This window comes from Staurois parvus, unplaced genomic scaffold (assembly GCF_062004578.1).
Source record: "Staurois parvus isolate SC_StPar_1 unplaced genomic scaffold, SC_StPar_1.0 ptg000498l, whole genome shotgun sequence".
In the NCBI taxonomy this organism is placed as follows: Eukaryota; Metazoa; Chordata; class Amphibia; order Anura; family Ranidae; genus Staurois; species Staurois parvus.
Genome location: NW_028318294.1, coordinates 2,234,276 through 2,251,422, shown reverse-complemented (window position 1 = coordinate 2,251,422; position 17,147 = coordinate 2,234,276). Strand labels below are relative to the sequence as shown.

Sequence of the window (17,147 nt, the reverse complement as noted above, 5' to 3'; positions counted from 1 at the left end):
CCTTGGCTGTCCCGGGTCTCCCTCTCCTCATCAGCTCCCACTGCTGTCAACCCTAGCCAGTGAGCCAATGAGGAGAAAGCAGGGGTGGAGACGAACCGCGGTTGTATGTGTCTTATGGACACAAAAAGCAGGGCTCGGGAGCGAGCATGCACCAGTGTCCCCATAGCAAGCAGCTAGCTATTGGGGGCACTGGTCGAGGATGAAGAGTCGAGCTCCGACGGAGTACCTGAGAAGAAGAGGATCGGTGCTGCTCTGTGAAAAACCATTGCATAGAGCAGGTAAGTATGACATTTTTTTTTTTTTTTTAAGAACCTTTACTATCACTTTAAGGTTTTGTTTTTAATTTTGACTGGTGTACCTTGAATACTTGTTTCACATAATCCCACAGATGTAAATTTCAATACAGCATTCTTGTAAGATTCTGAGATCTTAATTATACTCTACATCACATAATCATTGTTTTAGTCGCTAAGGTCACATACATCTGACAGTTTCTAAAACAGGCTTTGCAATACCCAGATAAGGGAAAGGATACCAACCACAGTTCAATTACCAAGAATGGCGGTAGAAAAACCAGTTTAATAGTTAAAAAACAACCTCACGCACAGCAACTTTAGACAATCATTTTTTTTGCACGCTAAAGAAGCAAAGTGAAGTATATAAGCCAAAAGAGAATGTCTGTTCAAAATAACAATTTTGTTAAATTTATTCCCAAAACATATTTTTTGGAGGGAATGTACTTTAACCTCCTTAGCGGTATTCTCGAGTGTAGCTCAAGCTTACCATGCGGCGTTGCTCAAAGAGTCTCTGCAGCACTTACCTTGTCTTTCGTTCCCGCGATGTGTCTCCTGCAGCGTCCCCGGCCATGTCCTCCAGCCGATGCCAGCATCCGGCTTCCGTGTTTCGGTCCCTGTGACGTCGGGACGTACGAGCGCCGGAACCGGCGGCAAATTTGAAATTTTTAAAAAATTTTATTTTTTTAAAAATGATTATTACATAGTAAAACATTGCTGTTTCAATGCATTTCACATACATTTTGCCCCTACTGCTTTGTCCTGTGCCCTGCCTGCATTTTGACTGTTCTTTCTGCCTGGAAACTTAGAAAAGTGCATGACGTCCAAAAAGCGTCCCTTTACGTCAAAAGCGGTTTTAGACCAGCTAGAGAACAGCGATAGTAAATCAGAACCACTTGCAGAATTGAGTGATAATGATTCGTGGGGAAATTCATCATCAGACACTGAAAACGATTCTGCGACTTTGCTCACTGATGTGCGAATTTGCCTCTGTATTTCAAATTTCAGTGTTTTTGGTTTGATTATATTATTGAATAAAATGTATTATTATTATAGTATTATTTTTTATGATTATTTATTATTATTTATTAAATTATAATTTATGATTTCGTGTTTCAAATTTTATCCTACCCGGGAGGTTTAGTAGACTCTTGTTCGTACAGATTTCAGTGAGTTATTCCTAAAAATTACAGCCTACAATAAAAAAACTACATATTTCCATGCAAAAAAATGGTACCAAGGAGGTTAAAGAGGCTTCTGATCCTAAAGAGTATCTAAACCTCAGAACAAAATGCAATATATTCCAGCTTACCAATCCTTAGCTATAATAGTTGTAATACTTTCCTTTTTTTCAGACTTTTTTTCTCCCTTATTTTTATTTTTTTCTGTCTGTAACACACTTCCTCTACTAGGGTGACTACTCTCATTCACTGTACTGCATCTATGGAGGAGTAGCTTGTCACCATAGGATATTAAGTGTGTTAGGACAATAGAACACCTCATTGTCATAACATAACAGGTCCACAGAGCCTTTACCCCTGGTTCACATATCTGTGGCCATGTGGGCTGTGTTTTGCGTGGGTATGAGAGCCCATTCATTTGAATGGACTCCTGTGTCCCGGGACACGCAGGGAAGAAGTGCCTGCACTTCTTCGGAAAACGCAGCCCGCACGGGAACTGAGGTTCCCAGTACGGTTGCGATTTCCAGTGCGGGCGGCGTGCGGTTAGAATTAATGGCACCTGCCCGCGGGTCCACATTTCTCTGTGTGGGTGGTATGGCTGCTTGGATTTTTGTGCGGATCCGCAGCAGCACCACCATCACAGATGTGAACCTAGCCTTGGGCTACATTCACACCATCGATTATAGCAGCGACGTATTTACTGCGAGGCACGCATGGCGTTTGACTTGGGCTACAATTTTCAGGGGATAGCACTGCCTCCAGAATAAGTGGCAGGATGGGGACCTGATGCGGAGGCTGCATACTACTGGAGGGTGTGGGGATTGCCAGCTGCTTCTTGTGCAGGTTAGGTTATGTTAATCAGGTGGCCGTGGCTAAGGGTGGTGGCGACGGTGGGAGGTGCGCGTTTGGTGGGCAATCAGGTGTTGGTGCTGGGGTGGTCAGTTCTTATGTTGCCTAGGACGTCGTTCACTCGGTAATCCGATGGTGCCATTAATGATTTCGAAAATCGGCCGACCAAGTCATAAAGTTTACCCCATATAACAGGCGAAACTTCTGTTCCTTCCAGGTCATGGCTCATGTGCATATTCTTTTTGGGAAAATGATCGTACGATTTGACCATCATTGAGTCAAAAATCGGTCGTTTTTCACGAATTTTCCAACATGCCCGATCACTGAAAAGGGGAGGAACCATGAAAATCGGCCGGTGCCATTGACCCACTTACAGAGCAAAAATCTGCCAATTATTCTTAGGTCCAATTTTTGGACCAAAAATCTGTCGAATTTCAACCCATGTATGGCCGGCCTTAGAGTCTGCAGGAAGGTGAATACTCACTAGGTTTCTGGAAAAATTTGTGTTCCTTGGCTTTCCTAGAATCCCAAGTGATGTCACCCTTGTCTGGTGGCCAGAGGGTAAGGTCACCAACTTTTTCTTTTATTTGTTTTATTTTTAATTTTTGAGTGAGTGATGACATCCTTTTATTTTATTTTTTTCAAGCAATGTTTTATTTTTATTAAGGTTTTATTAAATTGATTAACAACCCAATGCCAAGATCTAAAATCTCTTCTAAGTAGTTCAGTTTTTCATCTAGACATTGATACACTGTACCAGAATCCCCCCACTTTAGTTTGTAATCTGGTGATCCTGGAATGCTGCAGCTGGTGGTGCTGGAACTCCCTCCTTGTTACCTTCACACTTAGAACCACCAGCCCTAAGAAATTTCAGTCACCAATTCAGTACAGGGTGTGACAAACTTCTGCAATAAAACCACTTCTTTCCTATAGAGAGCAAGGGCCCACTACGCTGATGCCAGCAGGAGACAGACGTTTTTACTTAGATCGGGGCTGATTTAAAGAGAAATCCAACGTCAGTATATTTAACCTCCCCGGCGGTATGATTATTTCAGATTTTTGGTGCTGAAAGCAGTACCATTATTTTGCATGGAAATAAGTAGTTTTTTTATTGTAGGCTGTAATTTTTAGGAATAACTCACTGAAATCTGTCCGAACAAGAGTCTATTAAACATCCCGGGTATGATACAATTTGAAACACGAAATCATAAATTATAATTTAATAAATAATCATAAAAAATAATAATATAATAATAATACATTTAATTCAATAATATAATCAAACCGAAAACACTGAAATTTGAAATATAGCGCCAAGTTCGCACATCGCTGAGCAAAGTCGCAGAATCGTTTTCAGTGTCTGATGACGAATTTCCCCACGAATCATTATCACTCAATTCTGCAAGTGGTTCTAATTTACTATCATTGTTCTCTAGCTGGTCTAAACCCGCTGTTGACCTAAAGGGACACTTTTTGGACGCCATGGACATTTCTCAGTTTCCAGGCAGAAAGAACAGACAAAACGCAGGCAGGGGACAGGACAAAGCAGTAGGGACAATATGTATGTGAAATGGGTTGAAACAGCAATGTTTTACTATGAAAAATGTGTTTTGAAAAAAATGAATTTTTTTTAACGCGGCGGGAACGTCACAGGGACCGGAACACAGAAGCCGCATGCCGGCATCCGCCGGAGGAGATGGCCGGGAAAGCTGCAGGGGACACATCGCGGGAGCGAAGGACAAGGTAAGTGCTGCAGGGACTCCCTATGCAGCGCCGCATGGTAAGCCCGAGTGTAGCTTGGGGTTACCACTTTTGGCACTGACATTTTACCCCAAGCTACACTCGGGAATACCGTTAGGGAGGTTAAGCTCCATTTACACTGGCTTAAAAAATGCCAGTGCTCTGGACAGAAAAAAAAGCTAATTTGTGCTTTTTTTTTGTACTAGTATTAAGGGGCGTTTAGGAGCATTTAGCGGTTTTTCTGCCAGAAAACTGCTTTCAAAAACACAAAACAGGTTTTTTCTTCTGCCTCTACATGCTGAGCTTAAAATATGCCTCTAAACGACCTAATGTGCATGAACACATAGGATAAGATTAGTCGCTTCTAAAGCCAAAACAATAAAGTTCTCTATGAGCAGCATTTTTTAGACCAGAGTGCATGGACCCTTAAACTGAAGGTTCAGTTGGGCTTTAAATTGTTGGTTGGTATTGTGCTAATCGTCAAGACAGAATGTACAGTCATGGCCAAAAATATTGGCACCCCTACAGTTCTGTGAGATAATCCACCACTTCGCCCGGACAGTTGTTGCAGTTAGAAATGTTTACGCATTCTCATGTTTATTCCTTTTGTTTGTGTTGGTATGACACAAAGTGGAGAAACAAAAAGCCAAATCTGACACATTCCACATAAAACCCCAAAAATAGACTGGACAAAAGTATTGGCACCTTCTAAAAATTGTAAGAAATAGTTGCATTCCAAGTTTGGGGTGCTCCTGTAATTTGTAATTAAACTCACCTGTATCAATTACCAGGTACAGACAATATAGAAATAATACTGGCAACTGGTGAAAAATGGACTCAACCTTTCTGTAGTGTGTCTCTGTGTGCCACATGGAGCATGGAGAAGAGAAAGAGCAGCAAAGAATTGTCTTAGGATTTGAGAACACGAATTGTGGAAAAGCATGGACAATCTCAAGCTTACAAGTTCATCTACAGATATCTTAATGTTCCTGTGTCCACTGTGCACAACATTGTTAAGAAGGTTACAGCCCATGGCACTGTAGCTAATCTCCGTGGATGTGGATCAAAGAGAAAAATTGATCAAAGATTGCAAGGAAGGATTGTTCAAATGGTGGATAAAGAACCTCGATCAACTTCCAGACAAATTCAAGGTGATCTTCAGGCACAGGGTACAACTGTGTCAGCTCACACTACACGTCACCATCTGAATGAAAAGGGACACTATGGTAGGAGACCCAGGAAGACCCCACTTCTGACACAGAAACAAAAAAGTCAGATTGGAGTTTGCCAAAACTTACCCGATGAAGCCAAAATTCTTTTTGAAGAATGTGCTGTGGACAGACAAAACAAAATTTCAGCTTTTTGGTAAAAGCCCATCATTCTATTGTTTGCATAAAAAGAAATGAGGCCATTTAAAGAAAAGAATACAGTCCCTACAGTCAAACATGGTGGAGGTTCACTGATGTTTTGGGGTTGATTTTCTGCTTCATGCACTGGATACCTTGACCGTGTGCATGGCATTATGAAATCTGAAGACTACCAAAGAATTCTGGCGTGCAATTTAGGGCCCAGTGTCAGAAAGTTAGGTCTCCGTCAGAAGTCTTGGGTCTTACAGCAGGACAATGACCCAAAGAACATTTTAAAAAGCACCCAGAAATGGTTTAAGACAAAGCGCTGGACTGTACTGAACTGGTCAGCAATGAGTCCAGATCTCAATCCCATAGAGCACCTATGGAGAGATCTCACAACAGCAGTTGGGAAAAGGAACCCTTCCAATCTGAGACACCTTGAGCAGTTGGGGAAAGAAGAGTGGTCCAAACTGCCAGTAGCGAGGTGGAAGAAACTCATTGATGGTTACAGGAAGCTAATGATTTCAGTTATTGTTTCCAAGGGGTGTGCTACCAAATATTAAATTGAGGGTGCCAATAATTTTGTCCAGGTCATTTTTGGGGGTCTGTGTGGAATGTGTCAGATTTGGTTTTTGGTTCTCCACTTTTTTGTGTCAAACCAATACAAACAAAAGAAATACACATGAGATTGCCTAACATTTGTAACTGCAACAATTGTTTGAGCGAAGTGGTGCATTATCAGACAGAAAAGCAGGGGCGCCAATATTTTTTGCCATTACTCTATATACAGTGTACTCATAAAGTGTTCAAGCCCCATTCAATGTTATATTGCACCCTGATAACACCTTTGAGTACACCTGTGATAAATTAAATTGATTGGAAAGGCACACACCTCTCTATAAAAAGCCTCACAACTTCAATGGATACTGTATCAGAGCAAAGGCCATAAGTTCAAAGGAACTGCCTGCAGAGCTCAGAGACAGGATTATTGCAAGGCATGGATCTAGGGAAAGCCACAAAAAATTCTGCTGCATTGAAGGTTCCCAAGAGCACAGCGGCCTCCACAATTCGCAAATGGGAGAGTTTGTCACAACTAGGACTCTTCCAAGAGCTGGTCACCTGGCCAAACTGAGCAATTGAGGGAGAAGAACCTTCTTAAGAGTGGTGACCAAGAACCCAATGTATACTCTGATTGAGCTCCAGAGATCCTGAGATCCTGTATGGAGATGGAAAAAGTTACAGAAGGACAACCATCACTGTAGAACTCCACCAATCTGGGCTTTATGGCAGAGTAGCTAGATAGGAAGCCTCTCCGCATGAAAGCTCGCTTGGAGTTTGCATCCCATTGCGGGCAAACATGGTCCTTTCACGGGTGTATGCTTAAGTATGCCCATGTGAATGAGGCCTGACAGAATTATTCTGTTGCAAGAGTTAGATACCCTTACAATGGCTTCTGGTGGTAAAGCTTCTGGTATTATAATTCCTAAATGACATAAAAAAGAGATGAGGTACCATGTTTACCAGTAATAAATACAGAGATAGAGAAGGCATAAAATGTTGTTAAAGTCATACCTTTTAGTTAGATGCATTTTTTACCTTTTCTACCTCCTATTTGAAATGACTTAAAAAACTGTTGGTTATTTATCCTGTCAATATCAGGTTGAGGATAAATTATCTGATGCGGACATGCCATTTAAACCGCCTCAGCTCTACAAAATAAATGGCTCTGGTTTTGAAGAGGGTCATTATGTAATAGATCCAGACGTCCAAAGTGGTATCATAGCAAAGCATTGGCTTCAGTCTCTGTGATATACCAAAAAATCAATGTGCTATTGCAGCTTTCACACATTGTGTGTCAGATGCTGATAATAATCGCTGGTTGTTTTTCTATTTGTCAAGGCATTTATTTGGAAATTGGAAGTTGTAAAATTGAAAATACTAAGCCTCTTAGAGTGATGCTCAAGAGCCATCATAAAGCAGATATGTGTAGGAACTTAGAAAGAACCAGCCACAGTTGGGATGAAGCAGTATTCTGAACTTTTATTCTGAAATTATTGTAATTCTGCTGGATCACCTAGGGAAGATTTATATTCTCTCTACAATAGTGATCTTGACTTGGAGCTAAGAATCAAAGGAGAGAAGTACTTTTAGGTCTAACAGTTGCTGCCCCCGTCAATTGCCTGAACTTACATTCATAACATGCTGTCCCACATGGAAGAAAAATATATTTGAAATATATTTTTTAAATATTCTTCCCAAATATATTGACATATATTTGAAATGCTAAAATTTTGGCCATATTCAATATATTTATATATATATATATATATATATATATACTGTATGTTGAAATGCGTTTTTGTTACAAAATATATGAAAAATATTTTTAAAAATACGTTTCAAATATACTGTATGTCTTTAAAAATACAAATCTACATTTTTGGAATGCATTTACAAATATATGTAAAAATATATGTTAAAATGACTTTTTTATATGTTAAAATCTGAGGCGGAGCTGAATATATATTTTTAAAAATATATTTTTTTAAAATATATTCTTCAGATTTTTTTAACATATAAAAAAGTCATTTTAACATATTTTTACATATATTTGTAAATGAATTCCAAAAATATACATACAGTATATTTGAAATTTTAAAAATATTTTGTAATAAAAATGCATTTCAACATACAGTGTGTGTGTGTGTATATATGTATATATTGAAATATATTTTGAAATATATTGAATATGGCCACAATTGTAGCATTTCAAATATATGTCAATATGTTTGGGAAGAATATTTTTTAAATATATTTCAAATATATTTTTCTTCCATATGGGGTTTTCCAGCTCCTTTGTAATCATAGCCATAAAAAAGGAACCCTGTAATAATCTATCTTCCTATCAACTACAGGGCTGTGTTATGACATTGCAATGACTAAAATACGCTTGCGTTTAGGCAGGTGATCAAGCAGAACTCTTCAGGTGCTGGTGACTTTTGATTCCTTGGATCATCAGAAAGAATAAGCTGCATTAAATACAAAGTAAATATTTCTTAAAGCTGGACTCCAGGAAAAATTGTTTGGGCCAGCATGGTTACCTCTAATGACTGCCATGATGACATCAGTGGTATTCCAAACCACAGCTGTAATCTTCCTGGCAGTGTTGAATTGAATTTCTACCTCCTCCATTCAAAAAAGATCTTGTATTCTTTTCAATGAATGCAAGATGTTCCGTGATTGGATGAGAATAAAGCATTAGCGTTCATCCACCCCTCCCCTACACCTTGCTCAATTACAGAACATATTGTATTCTTTTCAGCTAATACAAGATGATCTGTAATTGGACAATTTTTTAATAGAGGAGTTGCTGAGTGAATGACCCACTATACCAGTGGTTCTCAACCTGTGGGTCGCGAACCCTTTGGGGGTCGAATGACCCTTTCACAGGGGTCGCCTAAGACCATCGGAAAACACATATTTCCGATGTGTAGAAAGCAGCTGCTGTGTTGAAAGCAGCTACTGTGTTGAAAGCAGCTACTGTGTTGGAAGCAGCAGTATTGGAGGTAAAACGACACTTCATGAATTATAATTACTGGGTTAATAATTTTATGGTTGGGGGTCACCACAACATGAGGAACTGTATTAATGGGTCACGGCATTAGGAAGGTTGAGAACCACTGCACTATACAGTACTCATTGTAAGAGACAGGAAGTCACAGGAGCACCACCTGGAAGATCACAGCTCAGATCCTATGTTGCATGTACTGCCACTCACCATTCCAGCAGCTCCCTGGGTTTTACATAGCAGTCATTAGAAATAGCCACACTGGCCTACTCTAAGTTTTAAAGAGCAATTTATGGATCTCGGCTTTAGGTAAGCATCATTTCGATCACTTTAAACCTCACTTCAATCCTATATACACAAATGAAATACATACAGTGGGTAAAATAAGTATTGAACACGTCACCATTTTTCTCAGTAAATACAGTTTTAAAGGTGCTATTGACATGAAATTTAACAAATCATGCAATCCATACATACAAAGAAACCAAAACAAATAAGTTCAGAAATTAAGTTATGTGTAATAAAATGGAATGACACAGGGAAAAAGTATTGAACACGTTAATTGAAATTTATTTAATACGTACAAAATCACTTGTTGGTAATGACATCTTCAAGACACCTCCTGTATGAAGAAACTAGTCGCATGCATTGCTTAGGTGTGATTTTGGCCCATTCTTTCACACAAACAGTCTTCAAATCTTGAAGGTTCTGTGGGCTCTTCTTTGAACTCTGATCTTTAGTTCTTTCCATAGATGTTCTATTGGATTCAAGTCAGGTGATTGGCTGGGCCATTCTAGCAGCTTTATTTTCTTTCTTTGAAACCAGTTGACAGTTTCCTTGGCTTTGTATTTGGGATCATTGTCTTGCTGAAATGTCCACCCTCGTTTCATCTTCATCATCCTGTTAAACGGCAGCAGACTTTTATAAAGAATGTCTTGGTACATTTTTCTATTCATCCTTATTTCAATGATATGAAGTTTGCCAGTACCATATGCTGAAAAACAGCCCCACACCATGATGTTTCCACCTCCAAACTTCACTGTTGGTTTGATGTTTTTGGGGTGATGTGCAGTGCGATTTGACCTCCAAACATGGTGTGTATTAAGGCATCCAAAGAGTAAAATTTTTTGTGTTTTAAAAAAAGAGTTAGATTTTGGTCTCATCTGACCAGACTATATTCTCCCAAAATGTTTCATTCTTGTCTAAATGTTGTGCAGACAACTTTAAACGAGATTCAGCATGGTTTTTCTTCAACAATGGAGTCTTGCTTGGTGAGCGTGCATACAGGCCATGGGGGCTGAGTGCAATACTTATTATTTTCTTTAAAACAGTTGTACCAAGTGGTCCTTGGCTCTTGGACAACTCTTCTTATGATTCTTTTCACTCCTATGTCAGAAATCTTGCGAGGAGCACCTGGTTTCAGCTGGTTTATGGTGAAATTATGTTCTTTACACTTCCAGATTATGGCCCCAACAGTGCCCACTGGAAAATTCAAAAGTTTAGAAATCCTTCTGTAACCAATGCCATCAGTATGTTTTGCAACAATAAGGTCTTAAGAGAGCTCTTTGCTTTACCCATCATGAGATGTTTCTAGTGTGACATCTTGGTAATGAGACAGTTTTATAGGCCATCAGTTGAGATTGAACCAGCTGATATTAATTTGTACTGACAAGGGACAGGGTTGCTTTCTAATTACTGATAGATTTCAGCTAGTGTCTTGGCTTTCCGTGCTTTTTCTTCATGTGTTCAATATTTTTCCCTGTGTCTTCCCATTTTATTACACATAACTTAATTTCTGAACTTATTTGTTTTGGTTTCTTTGTATGTATGGGTTGTTACCGATATGTGCTTAAAATTTCATTTCAATAGCACCTTTAGAAATACATTTACTGAAAAAAATTATGACATGTTCAATATTTATTTTACCCGCTGTATATGGGGGGCTGTTTTACCTGCTAAAGGAATTTTATTTTTTTCAATCAGTTGTAATATTTGCACAGTTCTGTCACCCAGTCCAGCCCTGTATGGCAGCACAGTAGACCTGATTTTTCTCTGCTAGATTTAAAGTGGTTGTAAACCTCAGACATAAAATATGAATTTCTTAAGATTGAAGTGATCTTCTGCTGCTTTTTATAGTGTCTATTAAATTTCTTTTGAAATTAAGTTTTTTAGTTTTCTAAAATTAAAAGGAAGGAGTATTTGAATTTACTATTTTGCTATTAAATGGATGGATTTCTTCTGGAGCAATGTTTTTGAACACAATGAGCACAATAAGATGCACATTTCCCATTAAACTATTGGTTAAAATTCTTACCCCAACAATTCCAGTTTACAACTTTCCTTGAACTTAGTCTTCACAGGAAAGTGTTAACAGTGGGCAGTGCAGTTTAGAGTCAGTCTGTTGGCTTGGAGAAGAGAGGATGGAGGAGTATGGGAATGCCTTGTCATCCCAGTCTACCAGGCTGTATGTTTCTATTGATGAACACAGGCTAGGAGACATAACTCTATTCCCTGTATGCTAGTGGCTCCATAGGATGCTGCAAGAGAAAGGAGTACAGAATAGGAAAAAAACGGTAATGGGTAATCTAGGGTAACTTATCAGTAATCAATAAAAGATACAAATATATAAAATACCAAAGTTTATTCACAAAACTATTATTAAATGCCCGAACAGAAGGATTTACAATCAATATTAATTACATAAGCATATTCACAAAAATAAACTTTTTGTTCATCAAGACAGTAACGGTAAAGATTACACTGTCAAGGCACGATCGGGAGCCACTTCTTCAGGACCTCATATTCCCATATCACTAATTGTACTTTTTTAAGTTTTTTGTTAGTTCTAAAAATTAAAAAAAAAAAAAAACACCATTACAATAATGCATAGGTACATTCATAACTGAAATTTCTCCTAAGAGTCCTCAAACAAGAATCATCTAACCAGCAAAAGAAATAGACTGGAAGTACAAAAAAAAAGGGGGGGAAAGGGACACAATATCAAAAGTATACATACAAGTACAAAAGGTGGAGAAGAAAAAAAACAGAAAAGGAAAGGGATATAATACATAAGGTGCCAACATCCCTACAGAATTTCCCTACAGAATACAAGGGGGGGGATCCTCTTTTGGACGGGACATTAATGGCACATTTCTCTTAAATAGTAAATTTTGAACAGTTCAATAAGAGTTTTTTAAAAAAAAAAAAACAGTATGCAATTTTATTTTTACAATCTAGAAAAACAAACATGAAGCTACAATACATATTGCGGCGGTGTCATAAAAGATGGTGTTACAAATCTAGTCATGGATCATGCATAGTTCGCACTTAGAATTTTTTAAAAGAACTAATTGTTGTATGATTACAGCCAAGGACTGCTCATATATCTCAGGCAAAAATAATAAAACAAAACAAAAAATGGAATATATGAGAAGTCCATAGCCAATCAAAGTGCTCTGTTATGGGGCTCTCAGGGTTGGTCGTGGGGAATGGTCAGCATCTCCAGATCCTTGTGCTGGAAAATGGAATTGTTTTGTTTTGTTTTATTATTTTTGCCTGAGATATATGAGAAGAAAAAACAGGGTTGTCACATGTATCCAGGCTGTGGGGAAGCAGATTGGAAACCAATAAAAAGGCGAGATGTATACTGTGAGACTTCAAACCAGTCAGAGTCAAGAGAAAGGAGCCACCAATTCCAGAAACTTGGGGCAGTGGTCATGGCGCCAGGTTACACTGGAGCATAGGCAAGGATTAAATAATAAGGAAGATGCACACTCAGTACATAATTAAATCAGCTTCTGAAACGACTTATAAAATTGAAGGACTATGGTTACTGTACAGGGCAAGGAGTGTGCTCTTGCTGTTGAACCTGCATGATCTCCTTCTAAAACATGAAGAAGTTCCATATTAAGTTTCATTTCAAATCATGGCAAGTAAAATAACAATTCATTTACTCCCAATATTCACCATGTAGTGTTTTTTAATCTTTGTGTTCTCTTTCTTATGATAAGCTTCTTCCTTTTTTTTTTTTATAAATGTTTAAAGGAGATTCATTAACAAATGGAGGATTGACTCCACCCAGCCCGGTCAAACGGAAACTTGACTTGGACAAAGATTATGTGTTCGATAAGAGACTGAGGTACAGCATCCGGCAGAATGAAAGCAACTGCCGATTCCGTGACATTGTTGTAAGGAAAGAAGATGGCTTCACTCACATACTGCTCTCAAGTCAGACATCCGACAACAACGCCTTGACGCCTGATGTAAGAACCCTAAGGAATTTTTTATATTAATTTAGAAAGTGTTTATTGTTTCTTTGCATCCTTATGAAAAATCATAGCTATATCCCATGTGCTTACATAGTGTTTTCAGATTGCTCTGTTGTTTAAAGTTACCACTGAACATTTTACTTAATTGTTTTGTTATCTTTTCTTTGGTTATAGCATTGTGTGGGGGGGATTATCCTTAAAAAGAAACTATAATCACTTTTGATCAGTTTTATTTCTTTTTTACGTTTACAAGTTAAAATGCTTTTGTATTTTTCTATTCATTATTTGTAAAAAATCTTTATTTTTAAAAAAAAAAAAAAACTGCATTGTGTATACAGTGCATTATACTAATTACACAGCACTCTAGCTTTCATTGGAAAGGTCTTGAATAGGTCAAAATCATTGATCAATGGGCTTGAACTGACCAGATTGAGGTAGACAGGTTAGGCACAGGGGTTGGTTTGCTATCACTGGAGAGTGCAAAATCTGGTGCAGCTGTGCATGGTAGCCAATCAGTTTCTAACTTCAGCTTGTTCAATTAAAGTGAAGCTCCAGTCAAAAAAAAATAAATGCCTACAGCTACAAAAACTGTAGCTGCTGAGTTTTAAAAAACAGTCACTCACCTGTCCCACGATCCAGCAGTGTACTCACCGCAGGTGGTTTCACCTGCCGTCCTCACTCCCTAACGCATCTTAAGTGTGGGCACCCGGCTGTGACAGCTGGCGGCTGCACAGCTGGGTGCACATTGCGCATGCGCGAGTAGCACTGCGCCTTGTGAATGGTACTGTAGTCTTCTGAAACCTGTCATGTGTCCCAGAAGACTACATGGAGGGGGGAGGACAATTTCCGCATCCGATGGCCTAGTTGGGAGGGGGTATCTGTCAAAATCGGGTACCCGTTCCCCAAAGGTGCCAATTCCTCACAGGGAGTGGAAGCCAGTACTTAAAGCGCAACTTTCCCTTTTGGATAGCGTTCCATTTTAAGTTTTGACTCAAAAAAAGTGGAATATTATTGGTTTCTATGCAGATCTGCACCAGATTTTGCACTCTCCAGTTTTAGTAAATCAACCCCATATTTTTTCCAAATCATTTAGCTAAAAATCTTTAGATATACCAAAACAAATTAAAACAGAAGAAGAAAACATCATAAAGGTGCAATAGTTCTGAGAACCAATAACCACAGTTTCTTTGGGTACATCAGAAAATTAATTAGAACAAAAGATTGAAAGCCTAACTCCACTTACTTCCACCTCTTTTGGGAGGATGCTAATATCTCTCAGGGACACTAAAATTCTGGTTCTGCACATCTGCAAGAGCTTTCACTATGAAAGGTCCACACTATCCCTTTTGGAGTGTTATTATTTTTCTTAATAATAAATCTAAAAAATTGATTTAATATAATATTTTCTATATGATGTTACGGGCAATAAAAGTCCAGGTTGGAAAGTAGCAGAGTCATCAGTTATGAGTGTTAATCTCACTATTGGTGTATCTAAGATATATAAAAAGCCAGGGGACAACTCAGTACTTTAGACTTCACCTATAACTATAGCAAAACTTTTGGGTGAAAAAAGAGCAAACAAGAGGCGCACACCCCTAGTGCATTATCCAAGGCTTATTATAGTATAAAAGGGGATGAAAACATACTCACAAACATAGCATAAATGTAAAGCTTAGTAGAATGGTAGAGATGGATATAGCAATGGCAGGGTGTCCGCCTGTCAGTGTGGTCGGCCCTCTGACGCGTTTCAGGGACGGTTATGGCCATCTCTACCGTTAAGCCTTGGATAATGCACTAGGGGTGTGCGCCTCCTGTTTGCTCTTTTTTCAGTTGTTGATTTCTCTATCTGAGGAGGGCAGAATCTCCGAAAGGCTAATCCATAGGCGAATTTGATCCTGGTTCCCTTGGCTTTTCTTTGGCATTTGGTCCTTGGAGCGCTGGAGAGTTTATACTGATACTTTTGGGTGGACTGAACCTTTTAAAGAGTGTACATATGATCCAGACGTTATTAAATAGTTCTTTGTGCTATAGTCATAGTCTACTATTAACTCCATCCTTGTGGTCAAATTCTGTTTCAGCACTCATCCAAACATAGAACGCAACAGTAATGCGGTGTTAAACGTCTTAAAGGAACTGGAAATCATTGCTTATAATATGATTCAGGGCAAAAAGGGTAGGGGTACACTGTTTCTGGTTTGACACATGTAAATGTTGTACCTCGGAATCTTTGAGTACAGCATGATGTTATTGCAGGTTTCTTCTCAATGAATCAGTCACCATCTCTCCAAGGAAAGTATGGCATACTGTGAGGAAGGACGCCTACGCAACCTTGATATGAGTTTGAAGTTCTGAGAACAGGACACAATAGATTGTTACTGGATTTGTTAATGAATTTGCATGTGTTAGCACTTAATCATACTTAGCTTACCAGATGTTTGGGACAAGAAAGAGCATCTGAGCTCACTTCCATTCCTCCAAGGATTATAGGGCTTTAGACGGTGTTCATGTTGACCTATTTTGTTAATAGAGTTGAAATGTTGGCTGTACTCTAACTAGGCCATGTGTCTGTATTTCTTTATGGGAGATTGGGGGTTTGGAAACTTTTATCGGGGCTATAGATTAGCACTGGAACATATGTCAACTTTGTGAGGTGAGTGAGGATGGTCAACAAAAAAAATCAGTTCATTTGGAATATTGGTAAGGAAATTGATAGTGATACTGGGCTGGGTCAGCTGTGTAGCAACTTATTTATTTTTAAATAGGCAATAAATGCGCATACACACCTAAATACAGATACACATTTCTGCAGTACGAGTAGAAGCATCATGGAGATATCTAAAGAAAAAGAAAATACAGAGTACAAATAGAACATACCACGTCAAGATCATGCCATAACGAATGTAAGAGACCTTCAGTTATAGCTAGCCACTATTCCAAAAACTGTCAGTAAGTCACGTCGAAGAATTGTACAATGCATCTCAGTTAGACAGAGAGACATTCAACTTCCCAAACCATTGGCAGAGCTATCTCCTAACTATCAGCTCACAAGGACAATGTGGAATGAGTTGATAAATTAGAATCCAGCCATCGGGACCATGTTTTTTGACATTTTTAAGGGCAGCCTCTATGTTTACATGTCAATTCTTCTCACAGTAAGTTAGAATTCATCGCATCTATCCACTGATTGTACGTCAATGGAGTTGATGAGATCTGTTTTTGCAATATGAGTTTACAAGCTAAATTTAAAGATCTCGTCCACATTAATTGTAAATAAGATGGAAAGAATATCTTCCAGAACCTAGAAGAGCAACTTTTGGGTCAAGCAAAACGTGTAGAGTAAAGTGCACAGGCATACCTCGGTTTACGAATTTAATGCGTTCTGCGGGACTTTTCGTATTGCGAAAAATTCGTAAACCGAAATGCGGTTTCCCATAGGAATGCATTAAAACCAATTAATCTGTTCCGAAAGTCAGAAAAAAGTAAAAAAAAAGTCTTTTATCTGTTCAAAACTCTTTATAAAGTGCACTTTAAAGGCATAAGTAATGTACAGGGACATGATTAAAAATGAATTCGTAAATACATTGAAAACCAATTAATCCATTCCGGAGGTCACAAAAAATTCAAAAAAGTTTTATCTGTTCAAAACTCTTTATAGAGTGCACTTTAAAGGCATAAATGGACATGATTAAGAAAAAATTTGTAAATGCATTGGAAGCCAATTAATCCGTTCCGGAGGTAAGAAAAATTTTACAAAGTATTATCTGTTCAAAACTCTTTATAAAGTGCACTTTAAAGGCATACAAACTGTACAGGGACATGATTAAAAAAAAAAATTGTAAATACATTGAAAACCATTTAATCTGGTCATATTGCAAAAAAAATTCACAGACCCGAGGCAT

At 38.4% G+C, this 17,147-nt stretch overlaps 1 protein-coding gene across 1 annotated transcript in view; it reads left to right on the top strand.

Annotated features, from left to right (window-relative positions):
• CDYL2 (chromodomain Y like 2) overlaps nt 1-17,147 on the top strand; it is a 65,739-nt gene that overhangs the window by 17,474 nt on the left and 31,118 nt on the right. The window contains exons 3-4 of the mRNA XM_089689775.1: nt 520-564; nt 13,025-13,242. Of these exons, the coding sequence (XP_089545901.1) occupies nt 520-564; nt 13,025-13,242 (263 nt within the window). The remainder of the gene's footprint in view (nt 1-519; nt 565-13,024; nt 13,243-17,147) is intronic.